This window comes from Scylla paramamosain, chromosome 11 (assembly GCF_035594125.1).
Source record: "Scylla paramamosain isolate STU-SP2022 chromosome 11, ASM3559412v1, whole genome shotgun sequence".
Taxonomy (NCBI): Eukaryota; Metazoa; Arthropoda; class Malacostraca; order Decapoda; family Portunidae; genus Scylla; species Scylla paramamosain.
The window spans coordinates 28098836-28118041 of NC_087161.1; the positions used below are offsets into that span (position 1 = coordinate 28098836).

Below are 19206 nucleotides of genomic sequence, written 5' to 3' on the forward strand. Positions count from 1 at the left end.
CCTGGGTGTTCATTCATACCCCTCCCCTCGGTAGAGGTTGGTCGCACATTGATAAAAAGCCAAACAACAGAGCCTAACAGTTAAAGGAAAATTAATTAATCCCAACCTGAGGCCACTACAAACACCTTTTCATTGCTCAGTACTAAGTAATGAGTTCCTTCTCTGTACACACACGTCCCTTGTTGAAGTTTGCCGAGGATTTATTATCTATCTGTGCTCAAGGAAGACTTCATTGGTTGTTGTTGTCAAGCTAATGCTGTTCAAATAAACTATATAAATAGGCTTATTCACTACTGGAAGATAGTGCAAGTATAACAGAAGGAAAACAGTTTTTACAAGCTGGTTTAAAAAGGTGGTTGAGGCGCGGCAGGCGAAAGTCAGTGGTGCCAACTAGGCGGTACTCCTGTGGATGAAAGCCGTTCAGCGGTTAGCAGACTAAATATGCAGTATCATGTATACGCTTCCATTATATTTGTTAGCAGAAATATGAAGTGATTGGCATCGTATTATATTTGGCCGGCGAATACCTTTGTTAGGCACATTAAGTGAAACTGTGTGGAGTTTGAATGGTAGTTTGAAAAAAATAAATAAAATAAATAAATAAATAAATAAATCATCACTTATTATATTTTCTGTCGCGAAGGTAGGTGCGCGCATAGTTATTTTTTTTTTATACACAGCATTCCCTTGTGTTTTACGATAAGCTGTAGTCATAACTGATGAAAAGTAAGCAGAGTTGTAGGATTTCTAAAATTTTCCATTCAGAGTAAAATCTTTGTTAACGGTAAACCCATTATTATTTTCTTACGTCCTTTCTTTAGCTCTTATCTCTTTCTTTCTTTCGTATATGAGGCAGTTTATGTATATATTTCCTTGCTAATGAATGATGTAGTTATGAAATCTAAAATATGTACCTACGCATATTGTTCCTGTTTCCTCTTGTGTTGTTGTGTTGTTTTAAGTTTTATCTCTTTCCTTGCCTCATATATGACACAATTTACATATCGATTTCTTTGCTTTTATCAGCTGTATAATTATGAAATCTAAAGTATCTAACCATGGTGGTTTGTTCATCGGGTGTCTGAATTCTCTGCTGTTTTCTACTTTCCCTTTCCTTTTATTTTATCTTACTACCCAAATTTTATGCAGTGTTCTTTTTGTTTCCTCAATATGTTCATTTTCTAAACAGATATATCCCAGTAATACCCTCTTCTATTTTCTCTATATGGCTGTAGTAAACTTCATGTGTTCCTGTGGTCCTGCATCCGAAGTGGCAACAGTGGCGGCGGCGGGGCGGTCACTGGTGGCTCGCTGTTCAACTCGTCCAGGTGCACGGTTCCTGGCTATGTTCATGATATCACTGCTCCCTGCTCCTTACACTCCCGATTCTCCTGAGCAGCAGCCTTAGGGAGTAGTGTGGAAAGGTCAGTAACATGAATTATAAGCGTGTCTTTCTCAGCAAGTCGCTCTTAGGTAGTACGTTACGTGGGTGTCAGCTGTTCACGACCCACACACCTGACTGATTGGTGACCTAACTGTCCTGTGCCCTGGGGTGTGTGCTGCCCTCTCTGCTATAGACTGACACTGCTGATCTTTCTCCATCGCTGACCTAACTGCCCTGTGTCCTGGGTTGTGTGCTGCCCCCGCTATGAACTGTTATTGCTAACCTAACAGTTCTCACTGGTGACATAACGGTTCTTATTTCTTTCTGGCCTCACTGCTCAGTTTCCTTTAGCATTGCATCATATTTTTTTCCCTCTTGGTCTTGTCTATTGCAATCTTGATTCTACTCACGTCTTCCTCATCACTGAGTTACCCACCTCTACTACCCATTTATCATATACATCACTTAGACATACAGCGTCTTCTCCACTGTAGGGTTGTAGTCTGCACAGAACCACAGCAGCATATTATGTTTTTTGAGCTTGTCATAGAGCTCAGCATCCTCTCTTTCACATCTAATGCAGTACCATGCCTCATACTCATTGCACTGGTAATCTCACCTGTTGGGCTTCCCTGCTCCTCAATCAACTTGGGAAAGAAGACTGAGTGCAGGGAAGCCAACACACTGCTACTGCACCAGCACAAATATCGAATGGCTTTAAGTGATGTTTTATTCATTGTGTGCAGGTTGATGAGTGAGGAGGCCAGGAAGCTGTAGGTATGGACACCATTGTGGCTGGCCTGGGTTACCAACAGGGGCTGGAGGAAGATGAGAGCCCCCTGGATCTCACCGGACCCCAAGCCACCTCCACGGTCGCTCCCAAGGTGACCAGGTATGATGAGTGATGTACTCGTATTACATACATGCACACCCTCATGTGTAGCCCTTAGGATGTGGAGAAAGCAATAATGCTTACATATATTGTACAGAGAAGTACATGGCATTGGTCATTTAGGAGCTTGGTTAAAACTTGCATTATAAACATAAGACTTCCATCTGATGTTTTTCAGATACATGTAATTATGTGCACAAGGATTGAGTCATAATGCTGTGGGAAAATGAGATTAAGGGCACTGATGGTGGTGTTTAGCTTTTATATTGCATTATGTTATTGGAAAGAATAGATTACTTGAATTGCTGTTGAGTTCCTTGGTTCTTTCCCTTCATAAAAGCCTTACTGTAGGAAACCTTGGGCTGATAGTTTCTTTATTTAATGAGGTGAATGAAATTAGCAAGAGTAGAAAGGGACAGCATGAGTTAGTGCAGCAAATCAAGGTAGCATTGTAATTGTGTGTTGGTGGGTGAGCATATGCCAAGTGTTCTTTACATCTCACACTTCTGTTTTAGTAACAAATGGTGTAAGGAAAGCCCTGAGTTGATAGGCCAGAGGTGTGAAGGCATTACAACATGGCACCTCTCCACAGGGACCAGCTCAACAGACATTACCTGCAGACCCTGCAAGAGGCTAGTGAGGGTTCCTCAGAGGAGTTTCGATCCCTGCGCTCCACCGTGAAAGGCAGTGCATGCTTCAGCACAGTAAGCCTTTGTGACACAGGTCTTGTGCTTTATTTTATGTATATGTATATATTTTCTTGTTTTTGTGTGTTCACTTTTTGGGTAAACCTGTAGTATGCTTGTAAGCTACAACTTTAGACTCTCACACCACGATCTTTGCAGGAGGGAACTCGAGGGTCCTCAGGTTTGGGCATGATGATGGCCCTGCCCCTCATTGACACCGAAGCCATGAGTGGTGAGTCTTGCTTTCAGCTGTGTGTTGTACCTGTAATGAGTGAATGATATTGGCTAGATTTTTTCAGTGTAGAAACATTGAACAAGAAGAGGTAATAAAATTAGATGTGAGAGTGAAGTTTTCATAGTTGTAAGTGTTTGTTCAGAAAGAATGAGACAGAAGAGAATGATGAATTGCTTCTTGTTCAGATGGTCAGACTGGAGATTGGTTAATGACATCAAGGCATTACTTAGTGAAGAGTGTGTTGACCCTCAGATAGGCTTATTGATTGTTTTGGTGCTGCAATAACACTGCCTATATCTATCTCTGTTTTGGTGCTGCCTATGTCTATCCATACCTGAAGTATTGTTTTTCTCCCCTTCACAGGTTTGTCGTCCAGTAACTTCCTGGTAGATCACACACAACTTTCTGCTAGTGAGTTGCTTCTTGGATATTAATCTTTCTGTCTATATACCAGGCCAGCAGTCCAGTACAGAGTGGCTTGTTACTTCTATAAAAATCCTTAAAGCTGACCAGGATTTCATGGTTTCCTTGTCATCTGTGGTTTTGCTTGATGGGAGAGAGCAGAGTCCTCAGCTGTCATTTCACCTGTAAAAAGGACACTGTAAAGAAAGCATAAAATGATATACAGTAAAATCCCTCTCATCTGGCATTCGATTATCCGGCAGCTTCAAATATCCGGCACGTTTTTCCCCGAGCCTTAAAATCAATAAAAAATCAATGTGTACTCATAAAATCGATTAAAATTCCCGCGCGAGGCATACTTTGTCCCCTCGCCACCAGAGCACACTGCTTCGCGCCACCCGTGGCCCACTGCACTGTGTTTACTCAGTGACTCAGTCCTGCGTGTGCACTGTTTATCGCCTGACGCCTTCATCATGCCTAAAGTTGTAGAAAAGAGGAAGCGTGTTGTGCTTATGCTTAAGCAGCTGATCAGATCAGCTGCTGATTAAGACCAGCTGATCTTTGTTATGGTAAGATGCATGAGTGTAGGGTGGTGATTGTGGACATAATTTCACTTCTATTCAAGTATCCGGCATGTTGGCGGTCCCATTGATGCCGGATAAGAGGGATTTTACTGTAGCAGTAACATCAGAGTAGAATGCCCATGTTTACCCAAATTAGAATCTCATTGAATTAGATGAACATGCATTTTATGTACTTCACCTCAGAGGCAACACAAGACCAAGGGCAGGAGCAACTGTGTGGGGAAAACCAAAGCCAGGACACATCAGAGTTGCACTCAGATGTTCTGCGTGAGGAAGAGAAACCCCCAGGCTTGGAGCAGGGAGAAGTTAGGGAACTGCTTCCTTATGGTGAGGCCTTGTTCTTTGAGTTCTTATTAGCCATGTAGAGGGGAAGACTGAGGATGGCTGAGTGGTACTGTTAAATATACAAAGTTAACAGAATAAGTTTTACACAGTTCATTCTGTTATTGTTTTCCACCTATTAGAATAATTTCAATGGATTGATTTTACACTGAATTAATTCCTTTCATTTTTCTCCACACATAAGACACCAAAGAGAATGTAAATGAGACTGAGGGTGAACTTGCTGCTGGCTTGCCTTCGTTCCTGCTGAAGCCTCAAGAGTTAGTGGAGGATCAAGATCAACAATGCCTTGAAGGTGGTGATGCAGGGGACCTGATAGCCCTTACCTCGCATTTAGCAACAGCTGATCTGGGCCATGAGGAATTCTCCACCAGTCAGGTAAAGTGGGTGTGTGTGTGTGTGTGTGTGTGTGTGTCCACTTCTGTAATGCAAGGGGTAGTCAGTATCTTCACTCTTTCATCTCTTATACTGGTGAACTTGAGTTTGCCTGTTCCTGTTCCTTTTGTTTCCCTCTTTCTACAATTTGAATGGTCTCAAGAGAGGAAGAAATGTAAAGACATTTTTTGAATTAAACTGGCCAACATTCTGGAAACTTACCTTTTCTTGTAAGTGGGAAATGGGCAGGATTTTTTCTACTATTTTGTTGTCTTGTGCAAGTCTTGTTCTCATATAGAAAATACAAACAAGTGTTGATACACTATTTTCTCACTGCAGGTGCAGTTTGATGCCAGCCAGATCTCTGCACGCTCTACCATCCATGAGGGCAGCCGCAAGGCGCTGGAGGTGTCAAAGCTACTGTCCAATTCCTGCAATTCACTTGGATCCATGGATGGTCCATCTGATCCCTTTTTGACCCACCAGCAGTAAGGGGGATGTACTTGTGCATGTTTGTACAAAATTTATACTACATTATATTGTTATTCTTGTCCATGTTCTTTACACGTGGAGAGCATTTGATGCTGTCCCAGTATGGTTATAATCTCAATAAGGCTTCTAAAAGAAGATAAGAATTCAAGATCAGCAGTACACTTGGTATCAAGTGTACTTGGTATCCTCAGATTTATTTGAATGTCTTTAGTACTCACTGCTTTTTCAGCACTGACAATAAATGTCCTTTAGCTTATAAGGGAAGCATAACTGACTCCTTTAGATTTAAATGGTGCATTTATTTAACAGCTAATGATATGTCATTTTTGCTTATAATGGAGTGTCTCAGTGTCAAGACTTGTTCCTGTGTGGCACAGGATTGCCGGGGCACAGGATGAGGACTGGCTTGAGGCCCACCAAGATGAGCTGGCACACTTGATGGACGATGAAGAGTTCCGCTCACCTGATTCAATGTTCCTTGAGGAGGATGAGAAGAACTACCTTGAACATAACAAATTTTGTATGGACATGGGCCCTGCTTCCTCCAGAAATAGCCTTGATGCCTCCTGCTTCTCTGGTATTCATGGTGTCACTGAGATCACTGTCAGGTACTGAGTTATTTATACTGGCCTGCCTTTAACCATCACCATAATCAGTGTCACAGGTTAACAGTGCCCATTATTATAATTGGTGTAAGAGCAGCAGTTGCTGTCACTTGCTGATACCACCTGAGTCCTGATGCATGCTTTTACTAACACAGGGATGCACAGAGTAACCACAACTTCACATGAAATACCAAGAACAAGTAGAATTCTTGAAAAATAATTTACAATGACACATTCTCTTTTGCTGTTTGTCAAAAAAAATTTTTTTCCCTAATTCATGGTGTGTTGTTTGCCACTGCAGACCATCATGGATAGGGAGTCCTGAGAGGGAGCTGCTACGTCCTGGCAACCACATGCTGGTGGATGACTACCTGCAGGCCCACAGTGAGGCCCTGGGTACCCTTGGGGCCAATAAGGATCCCGCTAACAGGGTGAGTATTCTCTCTCTCTCTCTCTCTCTCTCTCTCTCTCTCTCTCTCTCTCTGTCTCTCTGTCTCTCTCTCTCTCTCTCTCTCTCTCTCTCTCTCTCTCTCTCTCTCTCTCTCTCTCTCTCTCTCTCTCTCTCTGTCTCTGTCTCTGTCTCTGTCTCTCTCTCTCTCTCTCTCTCTCTCTCTCTCTCTCTCTCTCTCTCTCTCTCTCTCTCTCTCTCTCTCTCTCTCTCTCTCTCTCTCTCTCTCTCTCTCTCTCTCTCTCTCTCTCTCTCTCTCTCTCTCTCTCTCTCTCTCTCTCTCTCTCTCTCTCTCTCCATTCACATTTATTCAGATCATAGTACTTGTGAAAATTACATGTTTTACACGAGTCAAATCACAGTAATGTTTTAGAGGTATCACCAAACTTGGTGCAGTATTGTAAACAAAGATATGGTTAGATAGAGTTAATGCTTATATCTTGGAAAGAACATGTTATGTATCACACTGAGGCACTGGAACAGAAAAATGGTGTGCTATTTGGCAAGGAAGTCAAGTATTGGATGGATGCAGCTCTGCATGATTTCTTTCAGAGTAGATGAGACTATAGATTAGGAAGTATGGGTGATATTGCTGAACCCTACAGTTAAAAGCAACCTAATACATAATAACCTTCTTGCCATTAGCCCAATTTTGGGAATGAAGTGCATTCGCCTCCCACCGCCACGAGGATCCAGCCCCTGGAAGATGCGTCTGTAGGGGATGAAAGCACCACCTTAGATGGCTCAGGTGAGTGACTCAGAGCACAGATTGGTGGTGACTTCTTAATGCTGTCAGAGAACTGTGGGTTATTGGAGGAAGGAGAGAGACTGAAGGAGGTTCATTTATCTGAGGACAGTTATGTAACTAATTTGTGGGGCAAGAATTGGGTTATCTTAGATGCTTCAAGACTCAGTGTTTCTTTCTCAGCTAGACAGCTCTCAGGACTAACAGATGTGAGAGCAAAGCTGATTAACACACCAGAAAGTAGATGTATAGAGATTGCATCATCTTGCTGGTAGAGAAGTTTAGAAAGCTTTGAAAAACAATTGTGTTTATTGAAGAAATAAATTTTATTTTTATTTATTCATGCGGCTGAAGGGACAGTATGTGTATAGATGCCATGTCTTGGCTGCCATCCCTTTTAAGGCACTTTTGTATCAACTTGGCATATGGACTTTTTTATTTTCCTTAGTTTTTGCCCAAACTCCTGAAAGGAAATGTGTTCTTTTGTTAGTAAAATGTTTTTCTAATTCCCAGAATCCTGTATGAAGACAGACAGTTCAGCCTCCTCAACTCTAAGCAAAGACTCCAGAGAAAACACACTAGTTTCTGAGGGAAGACAGGTTTCTACCACAGTCACTCTGGAGAGACACCAGAGTAGAGAACAAACTCATATGAAAGAGGTGATTCATGAAGTTGAGGAACTAGAGGCCAGTATTCATGGTGTTAAGCAGCCTCTGGAGGCAAGCACCATCAATTCTCTTCTGTATCGGGCACTGGCAACAAATGCACCCCATGATCTGGTGGGAAGGATTCTGCAGCTTACCCAAGAAGCTCCTGTCTCATCCTCATCCCTTGAAATGACAGGACTTGATGCCAGTTTGGAGGTGATGGAGCTGAGACAGATGAGGGAAGATATTGCAAGGCAGAAGCAGAGAGAGTCAAAAGCCTCTCATCCTCTTGGAAAAGAAAATAGAGGTAGAGAAGAAGGGAGCAAGCCTGCATCTATCCCTGACAGAAAGCCCTTGCAAAGTGTGACACAACCAGAACAGTGTCCACCACTTGCATTATCACACAAGCACACAAAATTGATGGCCTTTCGCACTAATTCTGATCCAGAAACTCTTTCCCGAACTTGTCAGGAAAAGAATGAATCTAATCTAGAGGAAACTCTGGAGGGGGCTCAGTACATGTCCAAGCTTGTTGATGACACTGCAAAGCTTATGATGCCCAGTTTCAGTCAGGTTGGGACGTCCATCAAATCTTCTACTCCCTGCATCCCACGTTCCCACATTCCAGTCACTGATTCTGCATGCAGGGAGCCCCTGCCCTCTGCCTCGAGTAACCACCGTGCCCTTCCCAGGATGGGTGTCCGGTCTTCCACTAAGATGACAGAACTTGGTGTGTCAGTGTCCAGAGCAGAGAGCGAGGTAGACTTGAGGACCACTTCTTGGCCAACAAATGTGTCAGCTCATCCCACCACCATCACAACTAATGCATATGCCAGACCCCATCACCACAAAGATGCACCTCATTCATACACAAACCACATTGGTAAGTTATATCTCTTGGCTCAGCGAAAATTTTCAGTGTTTTGCAAGCTTGCCGTCAAGATTCATTATTGGATCCCTGTTATTGTCTTCAATGTTTCCAGGTGTGAGTGTTCCTCAGCATGTGATCTTCCCAGAAGCATGTGTGGTGGGTATGGCCACCTACACCACCCTTCCCCTCCACAACCCTTCTTCACGCTGGCTTCAGATCTCCCTCAGCCTCATGAAGGTGAGCCATCTCCTGAGTAGGTCCTGCCAATTTTCTTGACCAACATTTTTTGTAAAAATGGCATGCATATAGATATATGGTAAGGATGTGTCCCCTTGAGTCTGGTGGATGCTGGCAGTAGGGTAATCTGAATTAGCTATTGTTTGCTGATGATACTGCAGTAGAAGGTGATTGAGAGGGGAAGAAGACTGTTAATTAGGGACTTTGGGAAGAATGCATTAATTAAGAAAAGAGAATGTAGGAAAAACTGATGCTGAGAGTTGGCAGAGTAGTGAGTGTTAAGATGCAGCAATTGAAGACAACTGAAGATAGATTCAAATTACAGGTTCTGATCTGCGAGTTGTAGGAAGCTTAAAAGAGTGTGCTTGTAAAGTAGTGTTTGACGAAAAAGGAAAAGAATTTTTAATCTATATGCAGTGTAAGTCTGGTGATGCTGCTTATGAACAGTAAAGGATCTATATATATATATATATATATATATATATATATATATATATATATATATATATATATATATATATATATATATATATATATATATATATATATATATATATATATATATATATATATATAACAGTAAGTAGGTGCTTCTTTTCACCTTCATTCCAAGTTGCATGTAAACAAGACTGATGCATCTTGTATTCTGTACAGGAAACCCTGGATGGCAGTGCTTGCATGGCCTCAGTGCTGCTCTTCCAGGCATCATACATGCTTGAGCCACAGGGCAGATGTGACGTGAGGCTGGGAGTGTGCTGCCCAGTGCAGGGACAGCTGGAGGCCCTGTTAAAGGTGCAAGTTGGGGAGCTGACGGCCTCTGGGACTCGTGGCACAACCCCATCCACTCACACAGTTGTCGTTACTGCCACCATCACAGTGCCTGAGGTGAGATTATTAGGTGATCTTGGTACACATTTACATTACTGATTGTGATATTCATTCATTGCTTGTGTCATTGACAGATCATGATTAATTCCCTTCACTGATAAGCACTTTATTCTTCAAACACCTCACTCTCATTACATTCATTCATTTCTTCTTTCCTGCCAGTGCTCCTTTTCTCAGCCTCACTCAGTGCAGTTTGAATCACCACACCCCATTGCAACTCTCGGTTAATTCCAAGCCTTTTGTCTCAGGTTGAGGTGCAGTGTGGAGGTGGGCTGGACTGTGTGGACTTTGGAGTGGTAGGGGAGAGCTGTTGTTTGTCCCACAATGTAACCTTGATAAGCCATTGCCTGCAGCCACTCCCACTCTTGTTGCAGCTCCATCAGGTAAGGAACTGATTACCACATCTTACAAATGTATCTCACTGCCATGCTGAATATTGTGTGGCTGTAACTTTTGTTTTAATCATTATCATCATCATTACAACCATCTGTATGTTCTAATCAACCAAAACCATTGAAACAGAATCCAAAATTACATGATGACATAACTCACTGCATTAATGTGGTCTATCATTTGTATTAAAAAAAATCTAGCATCTCAGGATGAAATGTTGGAGGCAGTTACTGGTGGAATTATTATTAATTATTTACTGCTCAGTTGCATTGAGACTTGATACTAAATTTTCACTTTTATGTTCCTTAAAACATGACTTTAAAACTGAAATTTTTCTATATTGAAGCTTTGCAATGTGAAATGACAAAATAAACTTGAATGCAGGTGGCAGGAAGTGCTCCCATCTTTTATTGGGAGGAGAACAAGAACAAGACAGGAAAGGTGGTGTCGCCCTCTCATTTGTCGTGTGAACTAGCTCCCTCTACCCCTACCACTTTCTCCCTCACACTTAGAGCCCCACAACTTGATGGAGTTGCAGGTGAGTGTGTGGGAACTTTTCAGCAGTGTGTTTTTGTTTTCTTGGTAAATTTGGTATTGTGTGGCAGGGCTGTCGGATGGGTTTAGTAACTGTCAAGCAAGTGATAGAAGATAGGAAGAGATGCAGCATTTTGGTGACTTCCAAAAGACTGAAAACAGTTGAAGGGGAGTTAATGAGACAAGTAGCCTTTGACTCCCTTCTGCTCAGAAGACCCATGTGAGTGGAGTTATTCTAGAAGAGTTAATTTGGACATGAATGGATACAGTGTGTGTGGGTAGGGTGATGTAATGTGGCGTGCTGTTGTGTGGATTATCATTATACGTAAGAGTACTAGTGGTCATCTGATGTTCTGATTCAGTGTTTATTTCACTTTAGTCCCCAAGAGTGGAAAGATACAAGTGGGGAGCATCCTCAGTGTTCTGCTGGACACCCCAGCTCCTACACCCCTCGCCCTGGTCTCCTATCCCATCAAAGTGAGTCTGTCTCCTCACCACAGACAATGCAGGGGAGAAGTTTTGTTTCATCCATCTCATTTCAATCTACTCTGTGTCTTTATCTGTGTATTTGTCTTTTTTTCTTCTTCATATTTGTTTTGTCTCTGTTTCTGTTATGTCTCTGTCTGTTTCATTACATGGTAACCTTCCCTCTCCACTTCTAGGCTGCCATAGGTGTTGTGGAGCTGCAGATCCTGCGCACTCCTGAGCCTCTGGTGGTTGACACACACCCACATGAAAGTGGCACCACCCATTTCACCCTGAAGAATGCCTCATGCTTCCCTCTCCACATCAGCCTCTCAGTCAAGGAGGACTCTCAGGCCTTCTCTGTCCAGCCGTCCAGCTTTATCATGCCCCCTGGAGGCCGCTCCTTCCCTGCACTACTCTTCATACCTGGTGCTTGTGTAGGCACAGTCAACAGGTGTGCAAGTGGGGCTATTAACATGTGTATATAGCAATAGAGCAAAGAATCAATCGACAGGTTTGGAAGACTGGGATAGAGGAAAGATGTGAAGATTAACTGAGATGATTGTAATAGGGAAGGCACGTGGAGTGAGGCTGGAAGCAGGAAGATATCCATTTAGTTGCCAGTACAGAGGTGTGGGTGGTGAGTCCATCATGTGCATGGGATGTGGGAAGTGTGCCACAGGACATGCTCAGGGCTGAGAAGTGTGAATCAAACAGAAGGGAAGTACAATTACCCAGGATGAGAGAAGGGGCTGGGAGTAGAGGAAGGAGGAAGTCTACAGGTGGTAGTCTGGTCCAGCTATCTGGGAGAGAGGTTTTCTTGTGAGATGAGTAAAGTTTTTTATAACAAATTGTATCTTGTATGCCATCATTAACAATATATATTTCATGTGCATTTATTAGTTGTCCCTTTGTAGTCATTGCTTTGTCATTTTCCTGGTACCAATTTCTCTAATAGTGAACTGGTGATACGAGTGGAACCAGATGGCATGGAGTTCAACATAGCTGTGTCTGGAGTCTGTCATGCCCCGTCCCTGCCTTTGTCTTCAGTCTTGGTGTCGGGCTCCACCTCATCTCACAGTACTGGAGCACGCACCACTGCCCCGTCCCTGAAAGCTGTCACAGCTGTTGCTCCAGTTTCTGCTTGTGTCCCAGCCATGCCAGCTCCTCCAACCCACAAACAACTACTGAACATTCACTCTTCATTGGCAAAGTCCAGCAGTGCACCATTGTCCGAGGTGCCGTCAGTGTTTTGTTTTTAATTTTTTTCTCTTGGGGCCTTTATGCTGTACTGTCATTTCATATACAAATGTTTATCATCTTCACATTGTGTATGTGTGAACTTTGCTCTTTCTTGATATTTTGCATCATAAAATGTGAGAACCCTTTGCCTTATCTTGGCTATCTGACTTTCTAGCAGAGATACCTTTGGTGTGTTTGTAAGGTAATCTTATTCTTGGTATTTCTTAGGTGACCTCGAGCCCTCCTCTGGATGCAAAGAACATTTCATCAGCCTTGCAGAGCAAACAATCCCGACTGGTGTTCGGCACAGTGGCTGTGGGCGCCACGAGCTGCCTCAAGTTGGTGCTAAGGAATAATTTCACCTCTCAGAATCTTCCTCTGTCTGTCACCATCATTGGCAGCCAGGCCTTCAAGGTGCTGTGGGCTGTATTCTTTATAAATGCTAAAGGCTGTGACTTTTTCATGAATTTTTCATACATTTGATTGTTTCTATAGCCCTTGGTATTCAATTCAGCGATATAAACAGTGTACAGGTTCCCCAGTGTCACACTTGCCTGATATTGTTATTGCTGTAATGTTTGTCTGTTGTACAAAATGTGAATACCTTAGCAATGAGGGAAATCTGATGTCATGGTTCTGGTTCAGGTTTGTGAGGCTGGGAGTGAGGATGGCCAAGAAAAGATGAGTGTTGTGCTGAAGCCGTGTGAGGAGATGGCACTGTCAGTGCTGTTGCAACCCTCGGCTGTGGAGTCATTGTCTGCCACCCTCATTTTCCGCCACCGCAGTTCCAGTCATCCATTTAAGTGGAAGGTGAGGAAGGGGGGGGAGAGTGTCAGGTTTCATGACTCGAAAGAAATTGTGTTAACTAGTCTGTTATCAGTAGTTTTGTGTTACTTGACTGACCAAGGCTGGCTTGGTCCTGTATGATGCTGTACCCTGCAGAGACAGTGCTGTAGTCCAAGAATGAAGGTAGAGTTGTTTCACTACTTGCCTTTATTTTCTGCATACTAAATGTTTGATATGGCAAGCAACATGCAAGTTATTTTTCCCAGATTCCACTTCAAGGATATGGAGGACGGGGGGAATTGGTGGTGAAGGGCAGATGTGCAGGAAAGCCTTTCATCCTCAAGGATCTCTCCCTTGGATTACCAGCCATCCTGCAAACCTCCATCACAAACACTGGCCATCGCACTTTATTACTTGTCCTCCAGATGTTCTCTGGTATGCACCGTCATGCGCATATTAATAAAGGAACAGATGTCAGGTGGAGATACATATATTCATGGGAGATGACTTGATAGGTAGGCTATACTCCAATATTTTTGCAGATAAGCAGTGCAAGGAAGCAGCAACAGACCTCTCGGTGCAGCCAACTCGAGTTGTAGTAGGTGCTGGAGAGACACATGAAGTGTACATCGTGGCCAGCAGCACCCCGAGGCAGCTAGCCCAGACACCAGGGTTCATTGGGATGCTTCAGGTTGTTTCAGGGGAGAAGACCTTGTGGCAGAGGTACCAAAGGTGAGTGTAGTGGTGGGCAGTGAAGCTTGTACTGTGAGATCTGAAACTCAAGTGAAAGGTTTAGGATCCTTAGGTGCTAGAATAAGATACTGGGCATGAGTGGTTGCCTTGAGCTTGACGGGAAGTGGGGGAGAATTCAGAACATTCCTATCCATGAGAAGTTCATGTGGGGTGAGGTTAATGCTGTTGTCAGGCCAGTCCTTTGTGAATGGTGTGTGGCAGTCATAAGGTTAGGTGGTAATAAACTTAGCCATGTGAGTATCCTTGGTAATTACCTGCCTGAGTCCATTGAGCTCATGGATGTTGGTGTTCTAGTAGAATACTCACACTGCAAGTTCATTACGACTCAGCCTAATGTTCACCAACACCCTTCATGACAGACTGGCCAGGTAGCAGCTATTTTGTGGGGTACATTAAGGAAGAAATATTCACTATGTTGTCCTAGGATGAAGAACAAGGAAGTGAAGGCTCGCCACATTAACAACCCTGACTTACTGAAAATCAACTGGTTGGAAAAATTCAGTGAACAAAAAGGGCAGCAGGAGCCTGACATCTTGCCACCACAGCCTGAGGATGCAGTGGTGTTCTTCAATGCCTGCACTATTACACAGGTGGGTAGGAGAGCAGCATTGGTCTCATTGTGGTTGTGCATTGAGCATGTTGTCACCAGAGTGGAGTGTCTGTACAATGTTGCACCTGATAGCGATGATGAATATTGATATTTTAATACTGAAGCAATTTAAATGCACTGCAGGTGGAGTTATGGGGTGAACAGCGGCCAAATGAAGACCATTCAGTCACTGTCTTTGCCAACCTGGCAGGCGAGCAAACCATTGCAGATCTCACCACAACTCAGATAGAAAGGCAAGGGTCTCATTTGAAATGCGTGGTAGTACATTGCCCTCCATCTTTATGATTTTTTTTCAGTGGAAACTATTTAGTCTTGAGGGATTTGCAAGAATATATCAGATGGGAGTTTTCATTATTATTATTATTTATAAATGGGAAGTCATTATGCAAAAAATGAATACAATAGTTTGTCCTTACTCTTTCTAATTAATAAATCTAAAAATGGAAATCTACTATTTAGTACTTTTTATTCAAATAAGCATGTGATCCTGGTATGAAGACAGATCAAGAGTTTTGTATAATCTAAAGCATACAATATCATATTTTCAGTCTTGCTTTTCTTCCAGAATGGGCAGCTGTGATTCTACTGAAACACAAAGCATTCCCAGCCAACCCCAGTCTTCCTCTTCTACCACATGGGATGTCTTGCCTCAGACAATGAGTGTGCAGTGTGGTGACTCTTCTCCACAAGTGTTTTTTGTTGTCAACTTCACCAGCACACAGCAGATGCTTGAGGTATCCACCAAGATTTAGACTTGTCTATTGTCACTTTCAGTTTATTCAGTCACACACACAGATGATACTAACAAATAGATTAAAATAGAAGTGCAAATATGAGATGTTAGTCTTAAGATTTTTTGTGGGTTTATTTCAAGTTTCTATCTATTTCATGGTCAGCAGTCATGCATGTGCAGGAAAGAGCCAGATGTGTAAAAAGTTCAGTGATGATATTCTTTGTGTTCCAGGTGAGCAGCAGCTGCAGTTGGTTACAAATTGAGCCCCAAGAGGCTGTGTTATTGGGGTACAGCACTGTGAGGCTGTGTGTGACAGCCTGTCCTCCTCATACCCTCACCTCACCTGTCACTTATTCCCTCAAGGTTAGTTGGAAATAGTTCTTCAATCCTTTATCAATAATATATCGTTTCTTTACATATAAAGGGGAATAATGTAGTTATTGCATCTTAATGTACTCAGAGTTGGTGGGATGTCTGAGGGGTTAGCATAGTGAAGTAGTTAAGTCTAGGGGCAGAAGTTTTGAAGTGAAGAAATGAGAGGCATGATGTTGTCAGAGGGTAGGAGTGTTAGAGGTTTGGAAAAGGTCAGGAATGTTGGTCACATGCATCTCCAGTGCTGGTGCAACATCATAATAATAATAATAATAATACGTTTTATGCTAGTATGTAAGTAGCCTTGCAGACAGTGTAATGTTAACATACTAAAAAAAATCTCCCTACCAGGTCATGGGAGAGAATGAAAGCCGAAGTGCCACCATCACTGTCTTGCCGGCCACCAGGGAGGCAACTGCAGCTCCCATCACTGCCAAGCAAGGCCCAAGAAACTCCCATCAATCCACGGCCAACATCCTTCAGCCTGGAACCAGCACCTACCAGTCTGCCACCACCACCACCACCACCACCACCACATCTCAGTCGAGTGCTTCTGGAAAGTTCTCCCAGCCACCACTGCACCAGCTGTCCTCTGCTGCCAGTGCTCCTCAACACTACACCCAATGCATCACTTCAGCCAATACTCAGCCACCAGTTCCAAGCATGAGGAGTCAGAGGTGAGTCACAGAAGCATTCATTTAAGGCTTAGATCTTTGTTCAGTTTGGCATATCCACTGGGAATATAACATTTTTTTCATTGTGGTGTCCCATTCCTCAGTTTAAGTTTCCCTCAGGTTCTTCACTAAATGTCAGTGCACTCCCTCATTCCACTAACTTTTCAGATTGAAACACTTGGAGTAATTATGCATTCTGAGATTTTCATGAACAACTTACCATAATTTTTCGGGCTGTGTTTTCCTTTTGGGGACTTCCAACTATGAAACCATCATGCCATTCACTGCAGGCTCACCTTGGCTTTTAAACAATATGACACTCGCTCACTCTTTCTCCACCACCTCTCCTTTTCATGTGTCTTGCAATCTCCCACAAGACATTGCCTTCAGTGGTGAAAAGAAAGAAAATATTTATTAACTTTGTTTATTATTACATTACATTTCATGAAACATTTTGGAAGTATTTGAATACAGTGAATGGAGGACAGAAGTACAGCAGGGTGTGTTGGTATGTTATCAATGTGGACAAGAATGAAATTGGAATGAGTGAGGTGTGTTTATGCTTACTTATTGACCTAAATGATCAGAGAGATTGTGGGTTTGTAAATACTGTGGAGGCTTAAATGCTATTTATGACTATGCAATATAGTTCTGTGCATCATTAATGTATCTTTTGTTTTTCTGCTGTCTTCCCACAGCCATAGGGAACCTCAGAAGATCGCTGTGCAGCTTGAATCTGATGACGTGAGCTTCCCAGACACAAAGACTACTAAGGAGAGCTATGTTAAGGTCACACTTAAGAATCTTGACAAAGTAGATCATTCTGTGAGTAGAAAGTTGTCATTTAAGCATTTTGTTCTGCATTTGTATTTATTTACTGATAATCTGTAATTTATAATATCTCTGTAATTTATAATATCTCTGCAGTTTTTTAGTAGTCAACCTGCTTCTGTTCTTTTCAGGTGCAGGCAGAAGTAACACAGGGGCCGTTTATGGTGAGACACACACGGTTCACCATAAAGTCTGGTCATTATGCATGTGTGCCAGTTTACTTCAGACCAAAGAGTGCAGGACTGTGCACTGGTTATTTACAACTAACTGTTCTGAAGAACAAGTTGGTGTTGCCTGTTTCTCTCACAGGGCGAGCTCTGCCTTAAGGTAAAAAGGGTGCTTGTCTCCTAATGGCCATAATAACTTTATATTGCTGAATTGCTAAACAATCTGTGATAATTTAATAATCCTGTAGACACACTGTCTTGCTTGCTAGTTTTGAAAGCAGCTGTGGCTACTTCATTAGTGATGCTTCGGAGGAACAGGAATTGGCACTAGGCTGCATACTGTAAGTGATATTTGCCCACAGCCTGTTGGCTGAATCTAAGCAATTCAAGCTAATATATTATATAATTTTTTTTTAGTTCTGCAGCTATATATATTAATTAGGGATAGTGATAGAGGCTGAATAAATTATCACAAAAGTAATTAAATACATTATTGATCAGTAAAGAAATCTGTCTACGTTTGAGAGTAAAATAACACCAGCCAGATAGATAGATATGAGATACATTGTTTCTGCAATATTATTATTCTTTTAGATGCATAAGAATGTGGTTGCTGAAACAGTGGGTGTGTTTAAGAAAGCTAGATGTGAATTAAAAAAAAAACTACTGCCACCTAGGTGCTGGGGCCCAATGGGTGCATATTTCTTTTATGGTCATGAAAATGCCTCTGATCCTGTTGCTGGTGGAACATTCCTTCTGGTCCATGTGAGTGTCCTTGTGACAGGACCAAGTGCCAACAACCCTGAAATGGAGTTGTAGTCAGTTCCATAATTTCCCTGTTATTCTGAAAACCACAGTGATGTTAGCATAGACGTACTGTGTGTGCTGCTAACATATATAGGTCACATAGCAGCATACACCTCATCAGCCAGTCATTATGAAAGTTTTATTTATTACTTTTGAATACTTTATTCAAATGTGTTTAACTTTCTAAGCATCAGTGGTTACCTACACAAACACTTCACATTTACCAAATAAGTGAAGATTGCAACTGTGTAGCTGACAAGGTATACACTATGATTTTACAAGTAAGCAGCAGCATGCATAATACAGCTGTGCTTGCATTCCCATTTTCAGGATTGCACAGAAAATTGTAGAATCGATTACATTTATCAACTTTTAAGGGTGGCTGGTGCTGCTGAGCTTCTTGTTTGCTGCCAGCCACTCACACGGACCTGCTAGTATAGAAAGTGAACCTTCCTTTTGTGTAACTGATGGTGGTCTTAGGGGATCAAAGGATGTATGTATTATTATTATTGCTATATTAAACTTGATACTTTAAAAGTATATTACGGATTTTTCATCCTCTTCTTATCGCTGCTTGATCCTTGTATCTATTCATTTCTAGCCTGCAACTGAAGTAAGCATCATTACTGATTGTCCAGTATCTTTAGTCAGCCTCTTTCCCTGCTCACTAACACAGAAGCTAACCTCTCCACAATTCAAGTTTTAGTTCCCTTTGAGTGGCAATCACTGATGATATCAGTTTATAACTTTTAATCTAAATTAGGAGGTAAAAAGGTAATGGAAGTTAAGCTCAGGGACATGGATTAATAATGGTTATACTTCATATAATTAACATACTGGTATGTGGATGACCAAGTTTCCTTATACAGGACCGGGTTATCAGATGATCTAATGCAATATAGTAAAGAAAGGTGGTCTAAAATCTTCTAACACTGCCATCCATGTTCAGAACTTGATTATTATTACAATATTATTTGGATTATTAACCATATCATAATTACATGAA

At 42.2% G+C, this 19206-nt stretch overlaps 2 protein-coding genes across 5 annotated transcripts in view; one reads left to right on the top strand and one right to left on the bottom strand.

Annotated features, from left to right (window-relative positions):
* Positions 1 to 1259: 1259 nt before the first annotated feature.
* LOC135105178 (uncharacterized) lies at positions 1260 to 18742 on the top strand. The gene is made up of 30 exons (XM_064013254.1): positions 1260 to 1424; positions 2131 to 2276; positions 2869 to 2980; positions 3122 to 3194; positions 3561 to 3608; positions 4367 to 4510; positions 4710 to 4903; positions 5240 to 5388; positions 5770 to 6000; positions 6299 to 6428; positions 7091 to 7193; positions 7704 to 8720; positions 8821 to 8945; positions 9600 to 9830; positions 10082 to 10216; positions 10611 to 10764; positions 11140 to 11237; positions 11423 to 11679; positions 12184 to 12463; positions 12696 to 12881; positions 13113 to 13277; positions 13520 to 13688; positions 13796 to 13985; positions 14431 to 14596; positions 14740 to 14849; positions 15182 to 15350; positions 15581 to 15712; positions 16073 to 16398; positions 17094 to 17220; positions 17358 to 18742. Exons 2-30 carry the CDS (start codon positions 2164 to 2166, stop codon positions 17550 to 17552), a joined length of 5529 nt encoding a protein of 1842 aa, XP_063869324.1. The 5' UTR covers positions 1260 to 1424; positions 2131 to 2163; the 3' UTR covers positions 17553 to 18742.
* Positions 16806 to 19206, bottom strand: part of LOC135105183 (chitinase-3-like protein 1) — a 109074-nt gene continuing 106673 nt past the window's right edge. For all 4 annotated transcript variants that reach the window (XM_064013269.1, XM_064013267.1, XM_064013268.1 and 1 more), the window contains one exon: positions 16806 to 18195. The gene's annotated coding sequence lies outside the window, so the exon portion shown is untranslated. The remainder of the gene's footprint in view (positions 18196 to 19206) is intronic.